Source organism: Micromesistius poutassou, assembly GCF_964030765.1.
Source record: "Micromesistius poutassou genome assembly, chromosome: 2".
Classification (NCBI taxonomy): Eukaryota; Metazoa; Chordata; class Actinopteri; order Gadiformes; family Gadidae; genus Micromesistius; species Micromesistius poutassou.
In genome coordinates this window covers 6,819,509-6,847,170 of record NC_140272.1, presented here as the reverse complement: position 1 = coordinate 6,847,170, position 27,662 = coordinate 6,819,509, and the positions used below count along the sequence as shown (strand labels likewise).

The window sequence follows — 27,662 nt, the reverse complement described above, 5'->3', positions numbered from 1 at the left end:
TATTAAGTAATGAATAATCCAGGGAAGAAACTGCAGACTTACGATAGAACCCGTGTTCTTAGTGGTACTTGCGACATTTACAGCTTGCAATACAAAAAAACAACAAGTATTGCATTGATCGCTCTAGCAGTGCCTGCATCATGAGGTTGTGGACTGCGGTGGTATCAAATGCATACATGGATGCCTTTATAAGGGCCCTGTTCATATCATCTATCTCCGTCCACTCTACCATATTTATCCATCCATCCACTCAGTTTTTTGGGAGGATCTGAAAAGCCCATGCAGCACATCTGTTCCCCGACCACCTTAGGACATCCCACTCCTCAGGGACTGAGCGCTGTCTGACCCCCAGGGTTGTCAAACAGCTCATTCTCACACAAACACACAAACGCACTGCAGCGGCAGAGGGACTGAAAAAAACATCCAAAGTTCATGTATCGTGTTAGTGTATATTTTACAATTTTAGAATTTAAATTTGTTTTCAATTTTTGAAGAAACCAGGTTGTAGCAATTCTCATGCTACACTCCATCTAGGTGACTTTAACTGCTGATCCAACCAAGGACGCAGGGTGGTGGTGTTGGTAGACTGGTTTATTGTAAAAGGTGATAGATGACCTTTGCCCCCTTGCTGAGCACACTGATTAATCAATGTGCAACAGGGTGTGCAGCCTCACCCAGCCCCAGAGTCCAATCAATCAGCCTGACCAGGGCCAGGTGAGGCTGCTTCAACCAGCCAGCCACACACACTCCCACAAAGGTATTTACCAGTACTTAATTAAAGGTGCCATGACATGCCACCAGGTGTGAAATCTGCACCTTATTACATCAGGGGCAGAAAGTGGACGTGTCCACCTAGATGTGTGCTGGATAGATCAGTCTATCAGCCTACCCAGTGGACTGTAGCAAACGTTACTCATCTATCCGTCACACATCTAGGTGGACACACACACCTGTGATGTCCTAAGGGGCTGATTTCCAAAACGGCTTGTATCACACCGGCTAATCACACCACACCTGGCATGTTATGGCACCTTTAAGAATGCAGGTATTTACCAGTACGTAATTAAGAATGTAGGTACCGACCAGTACTTTATTAAGAATGCAGGTATTGGCCAATACTTTATTAAGAATGCAGGTAGTGACCAGTAGAATGCAAGTATCTACCAATATGTTGCCACTCCACTGTCTCGGGCGGTGGGGTTGGTAAAGGATGTGAAATGTGTGGGTTATGGATAATTTTATGAGCATGTTGTTGGTGACTAACAATGGACTGGAAACAACAGATGATGAAAAGGGGTTTACTGGGGGATCAGTGAACATAAAACGCAAAACAAGTTAGACACCACAGGACATGCAACTGGGTCTCAGGAATCAAGTGTTGCCAAATAAAAGAACAAAACAACACAGAGATAAGCTAGCAGCTAACAACACGAGAGCAAAGCTTTGTAACTGTATAGACCACACGTTTAGTTACCTGTCCTATCCTACGCTAATCCAAAAATACAGTTGGTAGCAACACTCTAATGTGTCTGAACAGAAAACCGGTCTGTGTTGCTAATGTAAAGAGGCCTCTGTCTTACTGTCCCATGACCACTAGGGGGCGACAAAGAAATGACAAAACGACCAGGCTAACCGGATACACCACTAAGACCTAACACAACACCACTTATAAGATGTCTATGGAGAGAAGGCCTTCCCTCGCTGGGAACTGATGAACTCAGTGAGCTGGTTGGAAGGGCGGGATAATGATTAAGTATTGACGAGTACCTAATTAATGTATTACTTTAGAAGGCCTAAAACAACTGATTTAATTCAAAGCATTAACTTCTTTTTACTTTACCTACTTTACTTTTTTTTTAAAACTTTTTTTTTACCCCCCCCCCCCAACAACTCAGCCATCCCGTAATCGTGCAAAGTATCTGGGATGAGTGGTCTGCAGCTAAAGCTGTCTGGTCCCACCTACACTGATCTAAGGTCAGTCTTTGGAGGCTTAATTTTACTAAGAGATGGACTGCTGAGAGTTAGTCTGAGGATATCTGCTGGGCCGAGCTGAGAGACATTCCTCACGTTGGTGAGCCTCTACCACAGAGAAACACAAGGTTGCCAGTGAACCAGTGGCTCCATGAATGGAGTGGGACTGCTTCGCGACCTTTGTTCCGTTGCAATACCTTTTATATACATAATGCGAAGGACAGCACAGCGATAAGGACTATTCTTTCGTCATCTGTAATAAATCATCTTAATTATTTTACAAGAGCTTATCATAAAGTTGGCCCTTTTCATCAGTAGGGCCGAGCTCCGTGAGTGACGTGCGTCGCGACGTAGGTCACATTGGTCGCTGTGTTGGTCGCTCGTCTGCCTGCTTTTGATCGCTGTGGTCGCTGGCTAGCTTGGTCGCTCAAAGTCTCTGGACGGTTGTTAATCAGTTAAATATCTAATCTATATGTGATTGTATGTACGTTTTTATTATTATTCTGACGCATGTATATTTATTCTGTTAAATGAGACGTTAACTGATAACATAGGCTTTTGGTTGTGAAAGCAGCGGCTGGCTGCCACAGCCCCGGGTCGCTCATTCAGCCATACCTCTGGTTGGTTGCGACCTATTTGCCGCCAAAAGGGTTGCGACGCTTTTATGGTCGTGACCTAGTCGGCCAGCCGTAGCCAGCGGCCAGCGTCGCAGCCCAGCCAGCCGACACCAGCCAAGCGTCGCAGCCCGTCATTACGTCGTATAATTATCATACTATCGTAGGCCTACTAAATCATACTAAAATGTTAAAATGAAAGAGGTCGATTCCGTCCATAAGTTTGATTAAAGAGCAAAAATAAATCTTACTGAGGAGAGCTAGCAACCTCTTGATTACTGACCTAGATTCACTACCGCTTGTAGGCCTACCAATGAAGAATTTGTAATCTATTTGGCATCTACTGAACTTACATTGAACTATATTACGCTATAACTGAGAACTTTGTACATAATGTATCTTATTAGGCTTATGACATTTAACAAAACACGTAGGCTATATCCTAGAAAATGTAACAATTTAAAACGATGTGGCTAAAAGACTTTCCTATGACTGAATATCAACGTTTCTGACCTGGTGTCATGTGGAGGACTTGGATGTTTCTATTTCTCTCTATGGAACATTTATCAGTCAAATAATTCCTGAATATCTCATAGGAAAGCCAAGAGGTGTTGTTTGATACATTGGATGAGTTAGGTTGGCTAGGATCAAAACAACCAGAGAAACATCCATTCTGCGATCAAAAACGCTCATAAACCATGTGATCAGCATTCACTTTATTTACCATCTTAGAAGTTGAATAAATAAATTAGTACTAATACAGAACTGAATATACAGATCAAACATTAACATGAAAAACAGAAAATTATTTACTTGAGCATGTCAAATATTAAGAGTTAAGTAAGTCTACTTTTAACATTTAAAAAAAGACAAAGGAAGGGAAAAAGACCCACAGCAGTTGAAAAGCTTATTTAAGAAACAATGATTCAAAGTGTTCAGATGCTGGCTTACGGACCTGACTCAAGTCAGGCTTAGAAAAATACACTTCTTAAAAAAAACACAAATCAGTTGTTCAAGTCGTATATAATACTTTCTTGTTTTGATTACATTCTGATCTTTCATCATCATTCATCCCACCTATATCCTTGTTTAAACCTCAAGACTATCTGATGATAAGCAGCCTTCTAGAAGCACTTCATGTATCCAGATGAGGACAGCAGGGCTGTTGCTGCACAAACACAGGGGTGTAGCACATTTAGCCATTTTGTAATGCAATGACGTCTGCGGCTAACTAGCCTATATGCCATAGGTTATTATTTATCATGTAGCCTAATAACAGCTTAGTATTTGTTTTATATTAGGTTACTTTATATCAGTAGCCTGCTGTTGCAATATTAGCCTACTGTACACTTTATTTATCCTTTACCTTAATAACCAATGCCTCATTTGAAAATGTAGCCAATTGTCTGCTCTTGCTTTGGGTTGTCTCTGTTTGTTTTAGCAATGATAACGGAGTTAAGAATGGGGTTTCATCTTGTGTGTTTAAACGTTTGTTCTCAGCTTTCTTAGAAAATAAGTTAGTCAGAACCTGACTTCCTCAATTTTGTCTTCCTTCACCTTTTGAGAGCCAGAGCCCTTTTTTTTTTTTTTTCAATTTCCCATGGCCCCCCCCCCCCCCGCAGTCCGTTGGGCCCTGCACAAACATCCCAGTCTTCAGAGCTGAGGGTGTCTGGGTGCTCAGTCCTCCCTAACCGTCACCCTCACCCGGTGCCACGCGTTGCTCAGCACGCCTCTCAAGTTCCAGATGGGCGCCACGGAGTCGGGCTGCATGTTGTAGCTGTTGTCCACCGCCTTGCACACGATCTCCACCTCCTGCTCCCCGGGGGGCAGCGGCACCACCACCTCCCACAGCTTCCAGGCCCAGGCGCGGCCCGGCAGCGGCGGCGGGAGCGGGGCCTCCCCCTGCTCCTCCTCCTCCTCCTCGCCGCCCCTCAGCCGTGCCACCTGCCATGTCTTCCCCCCGTCCAGAGACACGTCCACGCGCACCACCTCCCGCCCGCCGCCGCTCCAGGCGTAGCCACGCACCGTCACCTCGCCAGCGTCGCGCTCCAGCACAGCCCCCTCGGTGGGCTGCGTGATGGCCGACTGCACCGGCAGCTCCTGGATGGCCGGGGCCGACCGGAAGTCCACCGTGTCCCAGTCCGTGCCGGGGGAGAAGCCCTTGTAGTCGTTCTGCTGCCAGTGGCTGGCGCTCTCCTCCCTGCTCACGATCACCTTGCCCAGCCACTTGACGTTGCGGGCGCCCACGGTGCCCGGCACCACCACGCGCAGTGGGTAGCCGTGGTCGGCCGGCAGGTCCTCGCCGTTCATCTGGTACGCCAGCAGCACGTCGCCCTCCTCACTCAGCGCCTTGTTCAGGGGGATGGACGCCCCGTAGGTGGTCCCTGACGCGTCCGCGTCCAGACCCTCGAACTGCACGTGGCGGGCCCCGCCCGCCACCACCGCCTCGGGGCCCCAGCCCGCCTCCAGCAGCACGTCCCTCAGCAGGGCGCCGCTCCAGGTGGCGTTGCTGATGGCAGCGATGCCCCAGTTCAGCCCCTTGACCTGCTTCACGGCGTTCATCTCCGAGCGGCGGTTGCCGGCGCACTGCAGCGTGGCGGTGACGGTGTGCTTGGGGAAGCGGCTCTTGAGGTCCTGCAGCGAGAGGCTCAGGGGCCGCGGCAGCCCCTCCACGCGCAGCTGGTACGACGCCGGGTCCACGTGTGGCACGGGGAGGTGGTTCCGCTTGAAGAAGATGGCGGAGGGCGTGATGTAGCTGTCGCCCAGCAGCTCGGGCGGAGGCTCGGCGTTGAAGGGCTTTGCGCTGTTGACGCGCAGGACGGGGTGGCGCTGGGGGTCCCCGGAGTAGGGGTCCGACGGCTCCACCGCCCGCTGGCGCTTCTGGTCCTCAGGATCCAGCTCTCCCACCTCCGGGGGGGGGGGGGGGGGAGAGAGAGAGAGAGAGAGAGAGAGAGAGAGAGAGAGAGAGAGAGAGAGAGAGAGAGAGAGAGAGAGAGAGAGAGAGAGAGAGAGAGAGAGAGAGAGAGAGAGAGAGAGAGAGAGAGAGAGAGAGAGAGAGAGAGAGAGAGAGAGAGAGAGAGAGAGAGAGAGAGAGAGAGAGAGAGAGCGCAGATATAAACCTGACCTTCCTGTAGAGGGTCAGTTCAAGAGTGTCTGGTTGCAGAGTCACGGGGGAGTGGAGCTCCACTAGAACGGAAATATGTCACCTTCACTTCAATAAGGAAGTAAGTTGTATATACAGCGTGAAACAATAACAAGACCACTATATGTATGTGAAATAGATCGTAACTAATGCAGAAACATCAGGGTATTGGAATGTTCTGTTAATTTACGTAATTGTAGCTAGTGGAGGTGACATATTTCCATTCTGCAGTGGAGCTCCACTCCCCCATGAGTCTAACCAGACCCCCCTCTGTCAGTCCGGATCCTCAGTGAGAGTAAAGAACCTCAGGATCCACAGCAGGGTGGATCATCACAGAACAATCTTTACTCCTGACCCAAGGTAATAACAATAATAATAATAATAATAATAATAATAATACATTAGACTTAAATAGTGCTTTTCTAAATACTCAGACGCTTTACAGAGTGAACACAAAGTAGTAGAATCATTTAATAAGAACACATACAAGTAAAAAGATAAAGGGAGGTAGGGAGAGAAGGGAAGCAATCTTAAAAAGGTGGGTTTTGAGGGCCTGTTTAAACGAAGGAAGTGTTAGGTGTGTTAAAGGTCCCATGACATGCCACCAGTGCCCTGTACTACAAACCTCGCTGAACATACCCAGGCTTTTTTGGGAAAACCTGGATCGACAGAGACGCAACTCACGATCAGAGTTAAATGGTACTACGACACTCACTTAGGATTCGATTAGTCGAGCCAGGTTTTCCGCTTTAGGTTCAACACGCGATTACGTGAAAGGGGCATTTATCGCGTCATTTTACTCACCTACAAAATGGATAGAGCAAGAGCAGTCTATTTCACTAAAGAGGAACAGATTGTCATAATTAACTCCTATGAGGAGTTCAAAAATCTGATAACAGCTAGGGGCAACACAATTGCACATACTGGCTAGGGAGGCGTGCTGGCAAAAAATAGTGTCAATTTGATCGTGTAAATTCGTATAAGTGAAAGGATTCTGCATATAGTCTAAAATAACTGCCAAATTATGAATTGTTTGCCATTAATCCCAATATAGTGATGATTTCAAAATGCATGAGCAACGTCCAACCTGCCTTGTTCTATATGTTCTTGTTGCATATGTTTTCGACCACTGTGAGGTAGCGGCGATGGCGTAGTGGATAAGACCCGAACGCCAGCGACCGGGGTTCAAATCTCGCCTGTCCATCATCATGCCTTTTACCCCCATACTTGTGGTGTCAGCACAGTCGTGAGAACATGGATTCAAGTTTGAAATAAGTACAAAAAAATAATTCCATAACCTTCAGTATATTAGTTTTCCATATGACTTGTGATTTTTTAAACTTCACACAAATGCGCATCACTTGGGAGACGAACCCTGCACGTAGAACTTCAAGACTGACACGCTACCTCCACTCTACCACTCTCTCACAGAGACACACTGCACAACAGTAAGCATTGTCTACATAAGGTCCAACGAGGACGATAAAGTAGTGAATACCCTCTGATGAGAACCCGTATCTCTCATAAAGAATATTCTCAGGCAATGCCAAGGGATCGGATATGTCCCAAAAGACCCTAGCTGTCTCCGGAGAGACCCCTGTACGATACGGGCTCCGAGGTCTACGGGGAAACCCACAAATGGTGACGTCATTGTCAACGGAGGGGCGAGGAAGCTGCACTTATCTTAACTGAAAACCTGCTCCTGACCAGGTTTGGTTGACAGCATAAGTCACCATGGTGATACAGCGACGCTAAAAGAGATCGACTTTCGTGTCCCAGCTAACCCAGGCTTTGAGCGCAACATACCTCGCTAACCCACTAATGAGGTTCGTAGTACAGGGCACAGGTGTGGTGTGATTAGCCGTTACAAGCTGTTTTGAAAATCTGCCCCTTATGACATCACAGGTGGGCATGTCCACCTAGCCGTTTTGGAAATCTGCCCCTTATGACATCACAGGTGGGCATGTCCACCTAGATGTGATGTCATAAGGGGCAGATTTCCAAAACGGCTTCTAACGGCTAATCACGCTCACACCTGGTGGCATGTCATGGCACCTTTAAGGTAGAGGACTAAGGAGCAGCCCTGCGGAGACCGGGGTTAGAACTAAGCCCCTCTGTGCCCACCTTGTACTCCGACAGGATGTCCAGCACGTGGTCCTGGCTGTGGACGGCGTAGAGTGCCCAGAAGGGCTCCAGGGCCCCTCCCGCTGCCAGCAGGATCTTGTCCCCGCCGGGGTGCATGGCCACGAACTCGGTGATGTCATAGACGCTGCCCCGGAAGGTGACCCAGACGCCGGCCTCCAGTGAGCCGTGCTTGGCCACCTCATCCTGGCTGAAGACGGGCAGCGCGGGCTCCATGGGGGCCGCCGGCCGCTCTGCCTGAGGAACAGAACGCAGGGTTAAATCCCTTCATGTTTGGTTATGGAGCTATTGACAGGAAGCTGCAGTTTGAAGCAGGGGCGGCATGTGGCTCAGGAGGTAGAGCGGGTTGGCTGGTAACCGGAAGGTTGCTAGTTTCAATCCCCGGCTCCTCCTAGCGGAGTGTGGAGGTGTCCCTGAGCAAGACGCCTCACCCTGACTGCTCCTAATGAGCTGGCTGTCACCACATCGGTGAATGTGTGGACATGAATGGGTGAATGTTAGGCAATATTGTAAAGCACTTTGAGTGGCCACTGGTTAGAAAAGCGCTGTATAAATGCAGTTCTATTTAAAACGCACGGGCTCTCCAGTGAAGAAGAACATCTCCTCTGGGTCAGGGAGTCGTATTGCCATCATATTCTTGGTAATAGTGAATCATGATCCGGTAATAGTGAGCAGCGCTTAGAAAAGCGCCTGTGAAGCATAACGCGGGCCGTGGTTGTGATGAAACATACACCACTGCATCTTCTGTTTGTACAGTTTACTGCCTGACTGGGCCGTTAACATTTTTCTCTTCTATTAACATTTGTCATGCGCCTGTCAGCCTCATTCGACCGGTCCCAAAGTACATGTTTGTACTGGGGACAATCTTTGACGGAAGGCTCAGTTGTTCACCTAGACTCTGCATAGCCTCCCCCCTTACCCCCCCACCCCCCTCTTGTGCACTCATTGTATGTTGTACGTTATGTTGTACCTGGCATTTAATGTACGCAGTTATTGTATGTTGTACGTCTTGACACTTAATGTACGCACTTGTTGTATGTTGTACGTCCTTGCACTTAAAAATAGTACTTAGAAACGTGTCGCATCTTACCCTAGCTAGCTTTGTTGTATAGGGGGAATGGGTTAACCTAGCGATTGTTAGTGCTTAACACTTGACCTCTATTTGTCTTGCATATATTTTGGAATTGACAATAAAGCTGACTTTGACTTTGTTTAATTTATTGTTGTTTCTCTTTCTTCTAACAAATGTACTTATTGTAAGTCGCTTTGGATAAAAGCGTCTGCTAAACGCCCTGAACGGAAATGGAAATGCAAAGCTGCGGTTTACAGCCGACTGTGGGTCCAGAGAGTCCTACAGGGCGTCTGACCTGGTGGTGGTGGAGGCCGTAGGCCAGGACGGCCCCGGTCCCAGCCAGCAGGCCGGCCAGTGCGGGCCTCCAGCGGGGGTCCTGAGAGGTCTGCCGGTCCTCACCCCCACCACTGCTGCTCCGGCTGCCCCACCCGACCCCGGACCATGACGGGGCTGGGGAGGCCGAGGGTCTGGCCCTGGGATTAATTAGTACAAATGGTTTACTACACAAGGTTCAGAGTCTCTCTCTCTCTCTCCAGGATAGAAGACTTCCTCAGACTAGACCTTATCTCTGTAGCTTTGGTTTACTACACAAGGTTCAGAGTCTCTCTCTCTCTCTTCAGGATAGAAGACTTCCTCAGACTAGACCTTATCTCTGTAGCTTTGCCACTGCCAGACAGTCTTATCAGGGGAAGAAGGGTTTAGCAGACGAGTGCCGGGCTGATAGTCCACGAAGCAGAAGCCAGCTCATACAGAAGCTGCTGCTCCTGCTGGCTAATGCTAGATAATGAGTTACCTGTAAAGAAGGCTGAATCAATTCACTAGAAAAGGTTAGCTTAAAAAAGGCTGGAGATGAAGAAAAAAACCTGTGTATGTCATGAATTCCTCTGACAAATCATTGGTCCTGTGTGATTCTAAAAATCAACGGAGAACAAGGTGTGTGAGTCACCGGCCAAATGAATGAGAAACCATTAAAATGTTTGACAACCTTTGACTCACGTACCTTTGAGCCTGAGCAGGAGTCAGCCCTGCAGTCAGCCGTCGGCAGCGTCGCAGCAGCAGCATCGCATTGATGTACTGCTGAGAGATAAAGACGGTTCTACGTTAACACACACTGGAGGCAGAGAGAGGTCATCCCCATCCCTCAGGTCCTCTGTGGAGATCCACGGTGGTCTCATCTTCAGACCAGCAGCCCGTGGGTCAGGGAGGGGATCAGGAGGAGGAAGAGGGTTCCAGAGGAGTTACTGGACGCCTTATTTGCTTATTTGTCATTAAGACATTCCAAAGGTTGGTGCTATACACCACCACAGCACCTTGACCACCTCCAGTCAGCCCCACAGAGGGTACTGACAGGACGTCCCACAGAGGGTAAAGTGACATGTTGTTGTATGTGGAAACAAGCTGGGACGAAGTCTTGTAAATAGGCTCTAGTTTTCTTGCGGTGGTGGTTTGAAATGTGCTGGGGACAGAGATGCATTCGAAAGTGCATTTTCAGAAGTGCTGGCATGACAGCCCCATTATCAGCAGATTTCAAATAATCAGTCAATGGAGCTGTAAATGGATAACGACTTCCCAACTCAGTCCTTAGGTAATATACACCTTTATGATTCTAGTGGTTCCTTCAGAGGGGTGGGAGTCTCATAATCCAGTCGGCGTCTGTCGATGTCCTGCAGATGTTAATATGTAATTTTATTATGCAAAAAATAATTTTGGTAACATGTATGGTATCATTTTAAGTAAATTTGATTTCCAAATGCAAAGCGCTAGGTTACAGGTTGGACCTTACAGTCTTTCACCTGCTTGATTTGCTGGAGTGTTTCACAAGCACTCGTTTTGACTAGTGCTACTATATTATACTGCATTATTGTATTATTATAACCTACATGTATGTATACCACCAGCTCGTTGTGTTTAAAAGAACAGGCAGTCGACTGAGTGGAATATTGATGGGCAAAACAGCCTAACGAGCACATCACATGACATGTACATTACGAATATAGTCAACTCTTGTTCTAACCTAACGAACACATCACATGTACATTACGAATATAGTCAGCTATTTCTTCAGGTCAAGGCCTGAGCCGGAGGCCGCATATCCCAACTATGGGAGATGTTGGAGACTCATACAATGCACCACACATACGCAAGAACAGGAGTCAGTCTGCCGATAACATTCGGCCACAGCTCAGGGTCAAGATACCCCTCGAGAAGCCCTCGCAGCTGGTTAGGAGAAACACAGAAGACACTCCTAAAGACATCAGAGCCCGGAGGCTCAAGGTCAAGCTAAACAATCAGAAACACACACACCTCGAAACGCACACACCTCGTTGGGAGGGAAAATACAGCATAAGACTGCATCACACAGAAACACCTCATGCTCTTCTGAAGCAGAACTTCCACGGAGGCGAAGCTCCAGATGACCTCAGCGCTGTTAGGGACTTTACCTTTACCTTTGCTACTTTACTCAATAAATCCGAGGCCCTCGTGCTGACAGACTTTATTACCTCTCCGTCTCATTTTATCTGCTCAAGTAACTAGACAGACTGTTTTTCCCAACAATATATATGAAGTCCCTTTAATGTAAACAGATAAAACCATTTGGTGAAGAGGGTGGAGGCCTGTTCATAGTTCGTCTATTTAACTCCCAGTAGTACTGTTCTTCTGTCCGTTAAACACCCAGTAGGACTGTTCTGTCGGACTGTCCTGTCCGTTCAACTCCCAGTATGTCGACATTTGAAAAGGGTTTGGTTTAATGAATGCATGGCAGCCATAGTTTCATACTTGGTCATACTTTCTAATGCATCTAAATCTTCTCAACGAGGTTTCAGAAGCTGTAATTTATTTCGAACTTAACTTATAGGTTTCAAATCTGGTAACATATTTGCGTTGTACGAGAACAAAACATGCGCCCAGATCGCTCCTGCAGACATATGTGCAAATACTGAACTAGTTGGGAACTGGGCAGATAAACAGAGCGGGTATTGGCTCATGCACTCACAGTATTAGTGATAAGTCACTTTCATTGTCAGCTAATTCCCAGAGTTGTGCTGCTACCGCTACTGTTGTGCAACACCTCATCTGACAGGTCGATGACCCTATATGGTGACAACAACTCAACACAACTCAATATTAGCTTTTTTGCATCCAAACGAAATACATCACTGACCTTTATCTCCTAAAAACGCGTGGTGACAGGATAAGTCGGACCCAGTGATGCTATCCACGATGCACAGAGTAGAGCAGAGAGTTTAACAACACCCAGCCTCTTGCTGGGAACCAGAAGCTGCTGAAACACGTGGACAAACACGTTCAAGAGCGCCACGACGCTACTGTTAAACAATTCACTACCCACTCACACAAAGAGCAGCTGGACTGAAAGGACGTTCAAAACCGCTACGACGCTACTGTTTACAATTCAGTACCCAATCACACCAACCGCTACAGGTCGACGCCTTCATTATAGGTCCATGGTCGACGCTCATGTTTTGGACAGAAATTCTATGGTCAGTCGCGCCGCAATATGTACACAATTATGACCCTTCTGTTTCTGCTCGTCATCTATTTTGAACTAACTTCCCGATTACGATTATTGTATCTGCAATATCAAAGTGGGACACCATGAATCACTGTTGAGACATCCAGATATTCACGTTTCAGTTCATATCCCCCCCCCCCCGTCGTCGTCCCCGGTCAACAATCCTGTCCGCAGCCCCCGTCAACAATCCTAAGGGCAGTGTCCCCGTTTTAGTTTTCTATGACAAAAACACTACACGTTTGGAGGCTTTTACACCGCAGAACCCAAAATGTCCCCGGATTTTGTCTCAGAAATCTGGTCACGGTAGTCTACAGTCTGACGAAAACGAGACTAAATAAAAATCAATTTAGGATGAAAAAAACTACGACGAAATCTTTTGACACTTTCGTCAACGAATAAAAACGAGACGAAAATGTAAGCGGGACGATTTGGGAAGCGATCCAATCAGAACTAAGCTCTTTATGTGGGGAAGTACTGATCGTCCCGCCCGGCAGGTCAACTAGCAGGCACTTGCTGCGTCGCAAGCAAGTGTCCCTTAAAAAGTAAACAGTTTGGCGCAACAATCACCGATTAAAACACAACCAACTTGAAGTCATTGGCAGACGAGTCATCCCAAAATCCACGCAAAGATAAGCATACTTAAACAGTTTTTTTCTTTCAAGCTAATGTTATGTGTGTTTTCGCTAAAATTGGAATACAATACAAGCTGAAAGAAACCACCGCTGTCCTGTAACGGTACCGGAGCTCTGTGCTGTCGACACCACAGCGGGGCACAGAAACACAGGATTCACTGTGGTTTCTGTGACATGAGAAACACTAAAAATGAATACTAATGTTTTATAAAGAAAGCTATCTTAGTGGGAAAGCCACGCAACAGATAGCCACGGTTACATACAGTAATGTTCTTATGACGGGAGAAAGGAGCAGAAATATAGGCTTAGTATAGAGACAACTTGTCCGCGTATGTTTGAGTGAGAGACGGGAGTGGATGAGAGACAGAAAAATCGATTCTATTCTACCTCACAGGTACCGAAGGCCTCCGACAAGGATGGGCCACTGAGTGCAAATAAAGCTAGTGCATCCCAGAACAACAACAGACCAAGGAGGACGCCAGAGCAAAATGCATTGTACACACAGGATTAGCAGTCCCAATGATTGAAGATGAGGACTTTGTTTTAATGATTGATACAGTTGATAGGAGGCTGTTCCCCAGAAAACTATTAAGCATCTGATTGACAAACATTATGAATCATCATTGGTGTTTTTGCAATTTTTATTTTTCTGCAAAGAAAAAGCAAGGCCATATATATAAAAAAAAAATTTATCTGGAAAAAAAAAATCCCCCAAAATTTTTTGATAAATATAAAATATAAATATAAATTTTAAAAATGTGCTCTGCTCTTACGACGTCGTAGGATTGTAGCTGTCTACTGACACGGTGCTGAAATGGGCTCCGTATGAGGTGGAGACGCAGGAATGTTGTTGGGTTAAACTATATTTTGTGGCAGCAAAAAAATATCTCCCCATCAAGGCCAACAGCAAAGTAGCCTACGAAAAGAATAGACTAATATGAATGCTACAAATATTAAAACATAATTGATTTGGTCTAGGCCGACATATGCTATATCAGTCCTAATCCCGAACGCACCGTGCGTACATTGTTTCACGGCATTTTCTCCACTGAAATAATTCCATATTACAAAAATAAAAAATAGCATGTGTCTGTGTGACAACTAGGCCTATAGCATTTATTTAAATGTGCTGATTTCTGATTTCAGTGATTGACGCGCCGCGCACTCTCTAGAAACTTTGGTGTCAACATTAAAAATGCAACGTTCCATTCATTCATTATCATTCAAACGCAGAGGCATTGACACGGCTATTGCTCTTGCTGGTCTAGATCGATTCCTGCCCACATTGTTGGGCAGGGGTATGATGATGATGTGGGCAATGTAAGCGGGAATGGCACGCATCGCAGCACAGTTTCCCGCAGCAGTCTACGTTCACTGCAGAAACCACGCTCTCAACTTGGCGATTGTGCACTCCACTAAGGTCAGGGATGTTCGTAACTGTCTAGACACAGTCCAATAAATAGTGAACTTCATCACAGCCTCACCGACGCGCCTACAGTGCTTTATGGCAAACAATCGCAACAAAAAACGCCGAAATTATCCGACACCCGCTGGTCTCAGCATGATTCATGTAGGCTACAGTATGTCTTCTGTCATTGATCAATATGAGGACATTTTAACCACGATGGTTGAATTAAAGTCAGAGGAAGACACCAAGTGCCGCTCGCAAGCGACCTCCCACACGAGCAACGGAATCATTTGACTTTATTACATGCCTTGTGATAGGGTTGCCTTGTGACGTGGCGTTTCATCGGTAGGCCTACATTTATTTTTGGAATTTTAAATTGCTGCAATAAATTATATTTGTGTTGACTTCTATGTCTCTGTCTTTGCTGTTTAAATCTAACAGTAGTCTACGTGTAATATATATGCGGGAACCACTGTTTTTGGGGTAGTGCGAAATAGCGCCAGCTGGACATTCAGTGGTATTGGATGACGTGTTTTAATAAAACACATCCAATACACGGAATGTCCAGCTGGTGACTCCACTGAGGTTATAGTAACGATGCATCCTAGTGCTTAACGAGTACCCCTGTAGGCGTCGTTAGCTACGAGGGTTTTAACGACGTCGTTACGTAACTATGCTTTCGGGAAACGGTCCGAAAATTCTGCGATGATCGTACGACGGTGTTAACGACGTCGTTAGGCTAACGATGCTTTCGGGAAACGGGGCCCAGAGCAGCTCAACTTAAGGTGGTTCACTTCAACATGCACATAAATATAGGAAATGTTTGGAGACATAAGTCTATTTGGATTTTCTTACGATTTCCAAAAACGTCCTATAGGCCTACATTCCAAATACCATTTGGGGCCGTTTACTTTGAAACTTCATCACTTTGTGTGTTGTTCAGTGTTTAAATGCCATCTACGCTTATCAAAAAAACGAATATTTACACTAGAAACACTTGCAAACCCTGCCACAGCCAAAAAGATGAACATGATTAGTGTAATATTTAGCTGGATAATTTCATGAAACTCCCACCATTTAAGCACTTTACATTGATTTATCACCAGCAAACTGCTTTGCAGCTCTATTCCTTGGCCATATTTAATTCAGAACTTAAAAAAGGCAAGCTAGTACATTTATTTGCAAGTTGTTCAAATCTAGACCACAACGTTGTGTCAAGTTTAAATACAATTTAATATCCAGAAAAAAAACAATACAGAAAAAAAGACTAGTTAAATCGTGGTAGTACGAAACATGTCTCTCTCTCGCTCCCGAAGGTTAGGTGTAGACACATGAGCAGCCCAAGATGCCCGCCTTAGGTCCATAAGATGCTCACTGCAGATACAAGTTCTTGATGGTCTTCACCAAGGCTACTGTTAATCACGCTTCCATCTCCGCGACCAAACAGCCTCAGCGTGTAGTTCCAGTCCCGACCTGAAGGGGTCACTGCTGAGTCATCTTGGCCGCCTCCGCTTTGATGAGTGAAATAAGTTCGAGGTTGATGAGGAAGACGAATCGCAGCCCTGCAATCTGAATAAGACAAACACGTGGTTTAAGGTACCGCAGAATAACGGTTAGTGTTTGTTTCAGACGGTAAAGGCGCGTTTCCCACCTCCACCACAGAGTTGTTGTTAAGTTTCCACTTGTTGCCGGACAGAACTGGTCGGCCATCGATGTAGATCGGACGACGACCCTCGTTGGCAATGAAGAAATCTCCATTATTCTTCAGCTTAATAATTCCTGTAAAAGTCAATATTTCAGATATAGATACAGAAAGGAAGTCAGAGATTGTGGGTAATAAAAAGGGAAATTCCTGGGGAAACCAATTGATAAGCGGGGTGATATACTTATAAATAACCAATAACAATGATTATTTATTATGCATGAGCACAGAAGGCTTTCCAGACCGTCCAATGTAATAAGAAAATAAAACACATTTTATGTAGCAGCCTTATACAAGACGTATAATAGTGTGGATGGGGGATAAAAAACAGGTCATATAAAACTAGGATCATCATGATGTAATACGAAGAGCCTAATGAAATTCAATACAAATCAAATGGCATAAGGAAGAAAAACAGTGCATGAGAACAGGGAATATTTATGGGAAAAGGAATAAAAAATAAAGATAAAGAAAACCAATACAATTTAATAAAATGACAGGAAGCAGAAGCAGGAGGACCACCTTGCTTCCTGGAGATCTTCCAGGCGGGCCCCTCCAGCGACAGGTCCACATCGATCTGTTTGTCCTTGGTGGCTCTGCCCAGGGTGATCTGGCCCACACAGACAGACGAGACATTACATTTACATTTAGGGCATTTAGAAGACGCTTTTATCCAAAGCAATGTTTAATGCACACATTCACACACCGACGGCACAGTTGCAGGACGACAGCCAGCTCATCAGGAGCAGTAAGGGTGACGTGTCTTGCTCAGGGACACCTTGACACACACACCCGGGAGCCGGGGATCGAACTAGCAACCTTCCGGTTACCAGCCAACCCTCTCTACCTCCTGAGCTGAGCAGACCCATTACCTGTTACATAATCATACTGATGTTCTAGCCCACGCTGTTGAGGCATGGTGTGCCGAGTGGGTTTACCTCTCTGGACCTCATGAGGTAGCGCACCATGCGGCCCCTCAGAGCAGCCAGGGTCTGGTTATCGAAGTCCGGGACGTTCATTCCTGAGGAGAACCACAGCATGAAGATACAGTCTCTCCACGGCAAACCAACGGGGGCCAGAGAGGCGGTAAACAGAGGCCTACTGACCGGTGATGCTGTCCACCAGGACCTGCCAGCGGGGCAACTCCTGCTCCAACTGGCGGATCTCCCGCTTCTGGTGCCGGTCAGAGATCATCAGCTCTGAGGGAGCAAACAGAGCCATGAATGAACCCGTCCAAAACATCAGAGACCCACCTGGCCAGGCCACAGGCCTGCTGCCAGACAGCCCGTCATAGGCTTATCCAGGAAGATAACATCACAGTATAGAGGGCAGTAGCCAATGTAGCCGAACATGTAGCTGAAAGACACCTTGACTATTTCACAAAAAGTAAAATAAGGTTACCCAAGACGTTTTAACCCCTTGTAGAATGTTGACATTTTTTTGTGTCTCTCTGTGTTCACAATTCTTAGTGTGGGGACAGGCCAGTGCCTCTCCAACTGATACAAGGTGTTATTTCCAACAATCCACCATTTGTTTGTGCCCCAACAAGGACGAACCAACCTGTCCGTCTGGGACATAGCCAAGGCCATATACCTTATCAAAGGAGACACTGCATCTGTGATTATGTTATTCACGCCTTCTTTCCTATAATACTCACCCCAAACCTTTGGTTCGGTGAGAAGAGGGATCGACAGCCAAGAAGCACGCCTGGAGACTGCTCCTCACCACCTATACTAAGACTATCCCACCTAAGTCTGTATCTGTGCTGAATTACATCCTCGAATAAACCATCTATTCGACCCTCTGATCCAACCTGTCAAGTTGCCTTGATCTCCACTTTAAGAATTACTACTACAACGGAAAACTACACAACGCAGAGTCTATACGAACAGTTTAGAAATAAGCTGAAATATAACACCCTTCTATGTTCTACTTATGAACATGAACGCTTACCGTGCTCCAACACCTCGTCCCTGCTGTCCCTAGGTGAAACACACAGAGAACACAAACTGGTGAGCCGAACGCATGATATTCACACTGAACTGTATCACCAGAGCAACACTAAGGGGATTAAAAGAATACGAGTCGACTCCCTTACTTTAGTTTGGCCTCATCGACCATCTGCTCAGCATCCGAGAAGTTCAGGACCTGGTCCCCCTTCGGTAGGGGCTGGACTGTAACACAACACCATCAGACATGAAATTATGAGGCTGTTAGAGTCGCTCCATTCATTCACTCACACTGCCCTGACTGGACAGCCTAATTTAGGTCCTATTCCATTAATTCTCTAAATATGTAGTACATTTGATCAATTGTATTTCCCCTAATTAGTGAAATACATCAACACTATAAATCCAAAACATGAATCAGGTTTTGAAACCTCAACAGTGGAACTGCAGCAGAAACCAGATCCTCATAGAGACTGAGGACCAGGTGATACTAGTCCAGTACTGAGGAGGAGACCCACCGCTCTGGTCCTCCAGGAGGTAGTACTGCTTGAGCAGCTGCCAGTGGACCAGCAGGCTCTTGGCGGTCCTGGAGGGGTGGAACACGCTGGGGTACTTGCTTAGAAGCTCCTGGAACACCTCCAGCTTCGGCTGACTGGTCTGTGAGATTGGAGAGACAAAGTCATCTCATGTTTTGACTCTGGGATATAATTTAGACATGTAGACCGATATGCATTTCATCACAGTTGATGAAATGCGCTAAATAACAACATAATATTAGAATTATAACACAAGTGTGCTGTTGAGGTGATCCATCCATACTGTAAATTCACATCCACGTTCACACAGTGAACTGCCATGTTGGTTTATATGAGACAACGGCGCCCCTTAGTGTTGTTACAAGCACTTTCAAGGTGTACATGCAAGTCATCAGCCTCCCATTCGCCTTAACAAGTGTAAGGTTTATAATGTTAGCCAAACAGTTTGTTGATCATGTACAACATGTCATATAAGATACTGAGTTTGACATGAAGATGGGAAGAGCGTTATGATCATCGCTGCATCAAACAAAAATGATTAAATCCAGAAGTATCATTCCATCCACGGATCTTTCTGGTATTTACCGAGCCGATCTTGGCCATCAGGGCCTCCTCTGCCTGGCTGAAGAGGGCTTTGCTCTGGATGGCAGCGATGGTCTCCGGGTGCAGCTGCCGCATGGCCTGCCACGCCAGCCTGGGGTTGGTGGAGAGGAGGAAGGATTGGGTTAGGATGAGACCAGCAGGAGTACAAAAATGTGGAAGGAGAGAGAGATGCAGTGAGCCGTTTTGACTCGTCTTACTTTGAGATGACCGGGTCGTAGAGCAGAGCGTACCATCGCTCCTTTATCTCCCGGAAGGTGAAGCGACAGCTGAACTTCACCCCCAGGTGGACCGAGGTGAGGTCTGTGGTCTGGTGGACGCAGAAGAACATACATCACACTCAGAAGAACCCATATGCATCAGACTCAGAAGAACCCATATACATCAGACGCAGAAGAACCCATATGCATCAGAGAGACCCTTTCAAATAAGATGCATATTTTTTATTTAGGTTTATAAGAGGGAAACATTCTACAGTTCCACTTATTAGTTGAAAATGTCGTTTCTCCAGAGTCATCTTACAAAGCCCTTGCCTGCAGGACAGCGGACTGGGTCCCAGTCTCACCTGCAGCACAGAGGACTGGGTCTCAGTCTCACCTGCAGCACAGAGGACTGGGTCCCAGTCTCACCTGCAGCACAGAGGACTGGGTCTCAGTCTCACCTGCAGCACAGAGGACTGGGTCCTAGTCTCACCTGCAGGACAGCAACCACTCACCTGAAGGACAGCGTTGATGAGCAGGAGGTCGTCGGTGGGTTTCCAGCGGCCGAGGTCTTTTGTGATTTGCAGCGGCTGCTTGCTCTTCTTCACCCTCTTGGTGATGGGAGGGGGGGTGACCACCATGGTTAGGGGGGGTGTCAGTGTAGTGCTGGACTTTGTCACCTGACATGAAGGGTTTAACAATGGGGGAAGAGACAATCAATCCAAAAGCTCTAAACGTCTGTTCTTAAAGTGTAGTTTTATAATTTAGAGCGTTGTTGATATCGCAGTTACCTTCTTTTTCTCATTGGACGAAGGCTCGCTCCCTGAGCAGCGGATTGGCTCTATGACCGGAGGGCCTTTCACTCTGGTTGAGGACTTCACCAGGCTGCTCTCCACCAGCTCATCGTCAAACTTCTTCCTCTTAATGGACCTACAAAAGGTGAAAATGGTTTGCATTCATACAAGTAAATCTGACATGGTTTGATTGTCTCAGACAATGTTGTGGTTTTATGCTCATTTAATTATACGACACATATGGAAATGCAATCACACCTGGACGAACTCCTCCGTTTAGGAATCCCTCCGCCAAAGGCTTGAGTAGTTGTCCTCTTCAGATCCTTCTTCCCTGCGGGCTCCTCGTCCTCAGACCGACTCTGAGCTCCGGCCGCTGCCATCTGCGGGCCTGCAGGGCCCCCCGCCTGCATCTAGTCCCACTCGGAGGAGGAGGAGGACACGTCAGATGTCATGGCTGAAAGCCAGACTTATTGTGACCTGAATAAACCTTTACTCTTAGGTTCCTAGAGACCCACGGAACTGACTAAAGAGACGGAGATCATGCAGCAGGTTCTGCTCCAGAACCCCAGCAGCACAATGCCGGTCAAGTGGGCCGGAGACACACATGCATGATCTCCCATAATAAACATATCATGTGTGTGCTCCCACAACCGACATTGAGCACGCCTGTGTGTCTGGGCTGGTGCTGTTGTTGACACACAGACACAGCAGGTGCTAGTAGCTACATAGCTAAAAACACCTTCATCGTTAACGTTAGTTCGCGTAGCGTCGGAGCCTGCAGTGTGATGTTGGCATCAGATACACTAAGATACATCTCGAATCACATGTTGAGTCAGAACACAGGCTAGCTACAGGCGCTACTGTCGTTATTATCATGATACTGGAACTAGCATCAGCTAGCTCCCTTAGCTGGAATATATATTGATTAATCGCGCCAAATCACTCACCTCGGTTAAATATTTTTGTAAGCCGACAGATTTCAGTGCCCCTAGAGTCGTAGCATCACAGGCAGTAGCTACGTCTGTTTTACATTAATATAACAACAGGAGGAGGTAAGCTAAAATATTTAGCTTTGTTAGCTACAGTTAGCTACGTGTTCTTCTTCTACCGCTTTTGGTTTATTTGGTGACTGGGAGGAGATGTGCCGCCAACAGATCCTTCTCGCCCCCTGCTGGAGAAATATGGGACTTCACCCTATAGATACTACCTGAATACTTCAGACTTGTTAGCACTGGTGTGTGTGTGTGTGTGTGTGTGTGTGTGTGTGTGTGTGTGTGTGTGTGTGTGTGTGTGTGTGTGTGTGTGTGTGTGTGTGTGTGTGTGTGTGTGTGTGTGTGTGTGTGTGTGTGTGTGTGTGTGTGTGTGTGTGTGTGTGTGTGTATATATATATATATGTATGTGTGTGTGTTTGCATCTTTGCTACTGCTATACTACTGTGACTTATTTTACTACTTCTAACAACTTGCTATTTGAATTTCTAGGTTTGAGGTGGTTAATTCTTTGAATGATACAGTAAACATGCGAAGAGAAATGGAGGTTGCATCAATGCTCTGTCTATTTCAAAGTTATGATTTTTCTTCAGTATTACAAAGAGGAAGAAGGAAGCGCAGACGGACAAAAAGACATGTATATTAACAAATAGATAAAGAACAGTACCAATGGTGATTTTCTGGGCATATGTTTTTATTATAAACAATGTGGAACAGAACGAGACATGTATTGCAAGATATTGGTTTGCAGTTGCAAATGAGTGCATTGTAATACAATGTCCAGGCTCATGGCCGTGCCCTACAGTAACCAGAAACCTCAGCACTATTTCTTAGAAATAACTGCCTACGTGTCTAAACAGGAGCTTATCAGACTTTCAAGGTGAGCAACCAGGTAAACATGGGGAAAGAGAGTCTTTTTTAAAAATTAATATTAACAGGTACACCTCAAAGTAACACAAACTCTTATTTACACAAATTACTATTTAGAAGATGATAAAGGTCTGGTAAATTACCATCATGCTACAAGTTTATACAAACTGATTGGACGGCCATTGAATACACACATTTCCATAATGTGTAACATCAAACTAAATACAGACTTCAGATCGAGAATGTTCGAAAAATGTTTACAAAATAGCACCCACTGTCACTTTGCACATTAGCTTTAGACATTAAAAATGATTCTAAGGTAGATAAATACATATAAACACTTGCACTGTGTGCACATATATACATTTACAGACAATATAATATATACAGAAAGTCCACTGTTCTGTTTTCCGGACTTTTGAAATGTGGCAATAAGTATCATTAAAAGGGATTTGTTTCAAGTAACAGCTGCCATTGCTAGTAATACAGTATTTACATACTAGTTAGACACATAAAGACAAAATATTTCTGATAATTCATCATGATCATCTTAAAAAAATAAACATTACAACACACACAGCTACATCTGGCCTGAAGGAATTACAGAATGCCTTGGCCCGTTCCGTCGTTTCAAGTGATTTAACGAGTAAATCAGAAGAGCCCCATGGCCTGAATCTATTGTATACGTCTGAAGGGAGCATCATCACAGTATCCTTCTCTTGGTAGGACGAGTCTAGTCTAATCGATTTCCCCATAACTGACACAAAGAAACATCTCAAATCACATGTTGAGAGTTGGAACATAGGCTATTCATTATTATCATGAGAATAGAACGAGCATCAGCTAGGAGAAGTCCTCCTCACAGTATCTTTCTCTTGGTAGGACTAGTCTAGTCTTATCGATTTCCCCGTAACTGACACAAAGAAACATCTCAAATCACATGTTGAGAGTCAAAACACAGGTTATTTGTTATTATCATGAGACTAGAACTAGCATCAGCTACGAGAAGTCCTCTTCACAGTATCTTTCTCTTGGTAGGACTAGTCTAGTCTCATCGATTTCCCCTTAGCTGAAGCAGTCAGAACTACTAGAACAGGTCAACAAACTGGAGGTTGACTTCCCGGTCAGGGACCAGGAGCGTTCGGGTCATGGGCTTCACATCTCCTCCTGCTGGGTCTGGCTTCACCTCGAACTCCATCACAATCTGGAGGAACCAGGAACAACAATTACTCATTAATGGTCAGCAATATAACGTCACAGATGATACTGTTGTTGTATTTCTGAATAAGGGGATTACCCATTTAAAGGGCGAACTATAGCATGTTCAACAAAAACATTTGAACCAGGTCCATTTCCATTACATTGAGGGCATTTAGTTGATGCTATTATCCAAAGCGACTTACAGTGAGTACATTTGTCAGAAGAACGAGAAACAACAGTATATCTCTGTCACTACAGTAAGGATGTTCATAGAACCAAGCACCAAGTACAAAAAATTGTTACGTTAACCCATTCCCCGAATACAATGGATATAGGTCCAACATGTTCTGTTATTGTGATATCCACTTAGCAATTAGCAACAAACAGTTAACATTACTATTGAGAGACTGTTCATACATTTCAGGAAGAACGTTCTGGGATATGAGTAAATGTTCTGGAATCCGTTTAGAGAGAAAGAGAGGCGTGAACCCAACTGACCCGGGCGAGGGCGAGGTAGAGCTCCAGCTCCGCGATGCGCCGCCCCACACAGCTGCGTTTCCCCACGCCGAAAGGCACCGAGGCGTACGGGTGGTGGCTTTGATCCCGGCTCAGCCAGCGCCGGGGCTGGAACTCATCCGGGTTTGGGAATATCGCAGGATCCCGGGACGTCGCAAAATGGCACAGCGTGATCAAAGTCTGGGAAGATCAGACGTAGGATTAGTGATCTACATATTACACACATCCCATTTTAACAACCCCGTGAGGTGCGTGAAGTCTAATTTAATTCATTGCACTGCACCAGGTTAACGTCTTAAGAAGAATGGATGGAAGCCAGCAGATGGAGTATTTTAAATCCCCATGGACAAAACAAAAGATGAGCTTACATTTTTGGGAATGAGGAAACCTCCCAGCTCCATGTCTCCCTCGGTGAGGACCCGGGCGTTGGCGGGGATAACCGGGTACAGCCTGAAGAAACACATGGGTAATGGTTAAAAAAGATAATAAATATGCGTGAGTCACTCACTGCGTTTCAAAACATGCCAGTTTCTTTATTTTCTGCCTCACCCCCCTCCAGTAGTATCAGCACATCTTATATAACCACAGCGCCCCCCATGCAACGATGACAATAATCAATTTGCATTATACCACAATCGGGGGTACAGCCTGAAGAAACACAGTAACGGCCTGAAGAAACCAGTGTAATAGTTATAGTATTTTGACAGTATGAACTCAGAGCTGCTGAATAGCGATCACTGGTTGGTTATAGTGTGAACTCAGAGCTGGTCGAGGTTAGGTTATGGTTATGGCTATTGTTAGGTTATGGTTATGGTTATGGTTAGGTTATGGTTAGGTTATGGTTATGGCTATGGTTAGGTTATGGTTATGGTTAGGTTATGGTTATGGTTAGGTTATGGTTAGGTTATGGTTACGCTAAGGTTATGGTTATGGTTGAGTCAGGGCTCTTCGTACCGGTGGGCCTCCTTGACGGTGGCCTTCAGGAGGGGCATGCGAGCGACGTCCGCGGCCTCAGGTGTTTTACGATCTCCGAGGACGGACAGCACCTCCTCTCGGAGGGACGTCTGCACCTCAGGGTGCCGAGACAGCTCGTACAGCGACCAGGACAGGGTGCTGGAGATCTGGGAGGGAAGACCAGGGAGACATTAACATCTCCACCCACGGTATCAGTGGGAAGGGGGCAGATGTTTCTAGTAAGCTGAATATTTAGAGGTTTCTAGTCAATATTTAGATGGTTCTAGTGAGCTGAACGTTTAGATGTTTCTAGTTAATATTTAGATGTTTCTAGTTTATATTTAGATGGTTTCTAGTTAGGTGAACATTGAGATGTTCTAATAGTATAGAGAGAGAGCTGCAGGGTTCTTACGGTGTCCACTCCAGCCAGGAGGAGCTCTGTGACGTTGCTGTAGACGGTCTTCATGGGCAGGCCGGCCTGGGTCAGGTAGTAGGTCAGGTAGTTTCCCTCCACCTTCTCGCCACGAGCCATGTTCGCTGCATCCTTCTGCAGACGCTCGTCGATGTGACCTTTAGCTACAGCAAAAAAAAAAAAACATACAAAAGGGGCCCGGTCAGTTTCAGAGTCTTTTTTAAACGAGTGAGCTTAATTATCTCTGTTTTGTTCTCTCTGGCGACGCCTCTGGTGATAAGCAGTACGACACCCAGTTGCTAACATTCATCAAACTGTACACGCAAGGGCATTCCTCAGTGGGCTGTAGGCTCATTCCCCATTGCGTTGCCTCAATGGCAATGGAGAAGGACTTAACAAAAATGTATTTACATGATCATCTTTGAGAATGGACAACCAACTAGAAATTCAAAAATTATCAGTTGTCTTTCTCCTTATGTTTGACCGGCCAGCAACCCATCAGTGATTTAAAATGTTTTGCCTGCATGTATGAATGTAAATTATGGCCCCCATTGCACTCCTGCCCATCCCTGACCCTAGCCCTTTGGGGGGCTAGGGTCAGGTGGGGGGTATCATCAACAAACGGCCTGTTAGACCCTTTGAGACTGTACCTTTGATAAAGGGCTATAGAAATACAATGTAATTGAATTGACTGACCGAAGGCGAACATGGAGTCCCAGCACTGGCAGAAGGTGGTCCAGGGTTTGGGGAAGAGGCGGTGCAGCCAATTGGGCATCGCCATGGTGAGCAGTGTCATAACGAACATGGTGTTGATGGACTGGATGAAGCGCTCCGTCTCCTCAGGAACCACCGGCTCCAGACAGCCCAGCCTGGAGTTAAACAGCACTGAGGAGATACCTGGAGGGAGAGAGAGAGGGAGAGGGAGAGGGAGGGAGAGAGAGAGAGAGAGAGGGAGAGGGAGAGAGAGAGAGAGGGAGAGAGAGAGAGAGAAATTATTAAGGAGTAAGGGTAAACTGGGGTGGTTACGGTTGACTGGGAGGGAAATGAAATGGTGGACTGGGAGGGTAATGGTGGACTGGGAGGGTAATGGAGGACTGGGAGGGTAATGGTAAACTGGGAGGGTAGTGCCCCCTTACCCTCCAGGCCGAAGCGGTAGAACTCCTGGGCCACGTCGGGGACCAGGCCGTCCGGCCGGCGGCTGTGCCGGAGCTTGAGGACGAGGTCGCTGACCACGGCGTTCAGGGCGCCGTCGTACGCCTCCACGGCGCGCGGCCGCAGCATGTGCTTCCCCAGGAGGCTCCTGACGGCCTGCCACTCCTCGCCCTCACTGGAGCACACACACACACACACACACACACACACACACGCGCGCACACACACGCACACACACACACACACACAGATACACGCACACAAAAAAGTTACAACCATGCATATGGGAAATACTACTTCTCAGCATCACAACGTTTTTATTATACTGCATATGATATCTGTACCCGTGCACAGCATAGTAACAGTCAAAAGTAGAGTTATACGTTCAAAACATGCAAAATAAAAACAGGTTACAGCGTGGTCAGAGGAGATGACTCTCGATGAGGTGTGAGGCGCTTGACTCACGATGTGAGCAGGCCGTAGTCGTGGTCCCTGAGCTTCCTGTAGTCCTTCCAGGAGGACAGGTCTGAGCGCATGGGGTGACGGCCCTCCTGCCTGAGGATCTGCTCGATCAGGGAGGGCTCGGCCACATGCACGGTGAGGATGGGCCCGAAGCTCGCCTTCCACACGGGCCCGTAGCGCCGCAGACCCTCCAGCTGGCCGGGGGAGAACAGATTCATTAGCATGCGGTAAAAACGGTAAAACAACGTTGAAATTTGTGCAATTTGCAATATGCAAAGTTATTAATTCAACCCACCTGTAGTTCGTGGAGTCGCGACAGTCCTCCCTTTGCAAACAAGTCCCACGCAAAGTTGGCGATCGACGGGCCGGGCATCTCCCGGAGGGTCTTCACCACCGGCTCAGTGCGCCTCTTGATGGCCGTGGAGGTGATCTCCGCCCATCCCTCCATCCACCTTATGAGAGGAGAAACGCTGCGGGTGGACACCTTGAGGGCTTGCTGCAACATCCTGACGGCTCCTGGGTAGCTGGCCCCTGGCTTCAACAAGGGTCGTTGGTATCAGAGTACATTTGTCTGCTGGGGGGCCCTCGCATTTATAATGCACAACTCTGCTCTACTATGAAAGGATGGCAGTTCTCACGCTCAGCCAATCACGGCGTGGTACCACAAAATGTCCCGCCTACAGACGGACCAGAAGTCTGAGAACTATTTGGAAGGTGTGTCCAATCATGAGGCTGATGTTGGATCATCCCCAAAAGAGTATTCCACCGCCAGACTTTGCTCCCTGGTGTTCAGAGAAACTCGGCTTACATCAG

General features: G+C 46.5%; 3 protein-coding genes across 5 annotated transcripts; all 3 read right to left on the bottom strand.

Annotated features, from left to right (window-relative positions):
* Window positions 1-3,282: 3,282 nt before the first annotated feature.
* Window positions 3,283-12,470, bottom strand: suox (sulfite oxidase). Of its 2 annotated transcripts, none has more exons than XM_084464357.1 (5): window positions 12,105-12,470; window positions 9,942-10,018; window positions 9,237-9,414; window positions 7,852-8,106; window positions 3,283-5,492 (listed from the first exon to the last, which is right to left on the bottom strand). In XM_084464357.1, exons 2-5 carry the CDS (start codon window positions 10,001-10,003, stop codon window positions 4,263-4,265), a joined length of 1,725 nt encoding a protein of 574 aa, XP_084320483.1. In that variant the 5' UTR covers window positions 10,004-10,018; window positions 12,105-12,470; the 3' UTR covers window positions 3,283-4,262. The 2 variants fall into 2 exon arrangements, with proteins under 2 accessions (XP_084320483.1, XP_084320482.1); XM_084464356.1 differs by having other exon boundaries at window positions 9,942-10,015; window positions 12,105-12,469.
* A 3,125-nt stretch (window positions 12,471-15,595) lies between these two features.
* mcrs1 (microspherule protein 1) lies at window positions 15,596-21,391 on the bottom strand. Of its 2 annotated transcripts, none has more exons than XM_084464870.1 (14): window positions 21,242-21,391; window positions 20,553-20,713; window positions 20,292-20,430; window positions 20,016-20,180; window positions 19,501-19,610; window positions 19,286-19,394; window positions 18,683-18,821; window positions 18,314-18,389; window positions 18,169-18,197; window positions 17,322-17,414; window positions 17,154-17,236; window positions 16,738-16,825; window positions 16,165-16,292; window positions 15,596-16,082 (listed from the first exon to the last, which is right to left on the bottom strand). In XM_084464870.1, the coding sequence occupies exons 2-14, from the start codon at window positions 20,702-20,704 to the stop codon at window positions 15,996-15,998; spliced, it is 1,398 nt and encodes a 465-aa protein (XP_084320996.1). In that variant the 5' UTR covers window positions 20,705-20,713; window positions 21,242-21,391; the 3' UTR covers window positions 15,596-15,995. The 2 variants fall into 2 exon arrangements, with proteins under 2 accessions (XP_084320996.1, XP_084320997.1); XM_084464871.1 differs by having other exon boundaries at window positions 20,553-20,704.
* A 609-nt stretch (window positions 21,392-22,000) lies between these two features.
* cyp27b1 (cytochrome P450, family 27, subfamily B, polypeptide 1) lies at window positions 22,001-27,393 on the bottom strand. The gene is made up of 9 exons (XM_084464050.1): window positions 27,145-27,393; window positions 26,853-27,043; window positions 26,372-26,562; window positions 25,932-26,132; window positions 25,236-25,399; window positions 24,824-24,990; window positions 24,238-24,319; window positions 23,852-24,049; window positions 22,001-23,357 (listed from the first exon to the last, which is right to left on the bottom strand). The coding sequence occupies exons 1-9, from the start codon at window positions 27,352-27,354 to the stop codon at window positions 23,241-23,243; spliced, it is 1,521 nt and encodes a 506-aa protein (XP_084320176.1). The 5' UTR covers window positions 27,355-27,393; the 3' UTR covers window positions 22,001-23,240.
* Between the last annotated feature and the right edge of the window lie 269 nt (window positions 27,394-27,662).

Coding starts and splice junctions, on each gene's coding strand:
- suox (XM_084464357.1), bottom strand. CDS start 10,003: ATGCTGCTGCTGCGACGCTGCCGACGGCTGACTGCAGGGCTGACTCCT. Junction 9,415..9,941: donor ACTCCTGCTCAGGCTCAAAG/GTACGTGAGTCA, acceptor AATTAATCCCAG/GGCCAGACCCTCGGCCTCCC. Junction 8,107..9,236: donor ACGGCCTCCACCACCACCAG/GTCAGACGCCCT, acceptor TCTGTTCCTCAG/GCAGAGCGGCCGGCGGCCCC.
- mcrs1 (XM_084464870.1), bottom strand. CDS start 20,704: ATGCAGGCGGGGGGCCCTGCAGGCCCGCAGATGGCAGCGGCCGGAGCT. Junction 18,390..18,682: donor CCTCCTGGAGGACCAGAGCG/GTGGGTCTCCTC, acceptor GTTGTGTTACAG/TCCAGCCCCTACCGAAGGGG. Junction 16,083..16,164: donor ACAACAACTCTGTGGTGGAG/GTGGGAAACGCG, acceptor TGTCTTATTCAG/ATTGCAGGGCTGCGATTCGT.
- cyp27b1 (XM_084464050.1), bottom strand. CDS start 27,354: ATGTTGCAGCAAGCCCTCAAGGTGTCCACCCGCAGCGTTTCTCCTCTC. Junction 27,044..27,144: donor CGCGACTCCACGAACTACAG/GTGGGTTGAATT, acceptor TCCCCCGGCCAG/CTGGAGGGTCTGCGGCGCTA. Junction 24,050..24,237: donor GTTTCCTCATTCCCAAAAAT/GTAAGCTCATCT, acceptor TGATCTTCCCAG/ACTTTGATCACGCTGTGCCA.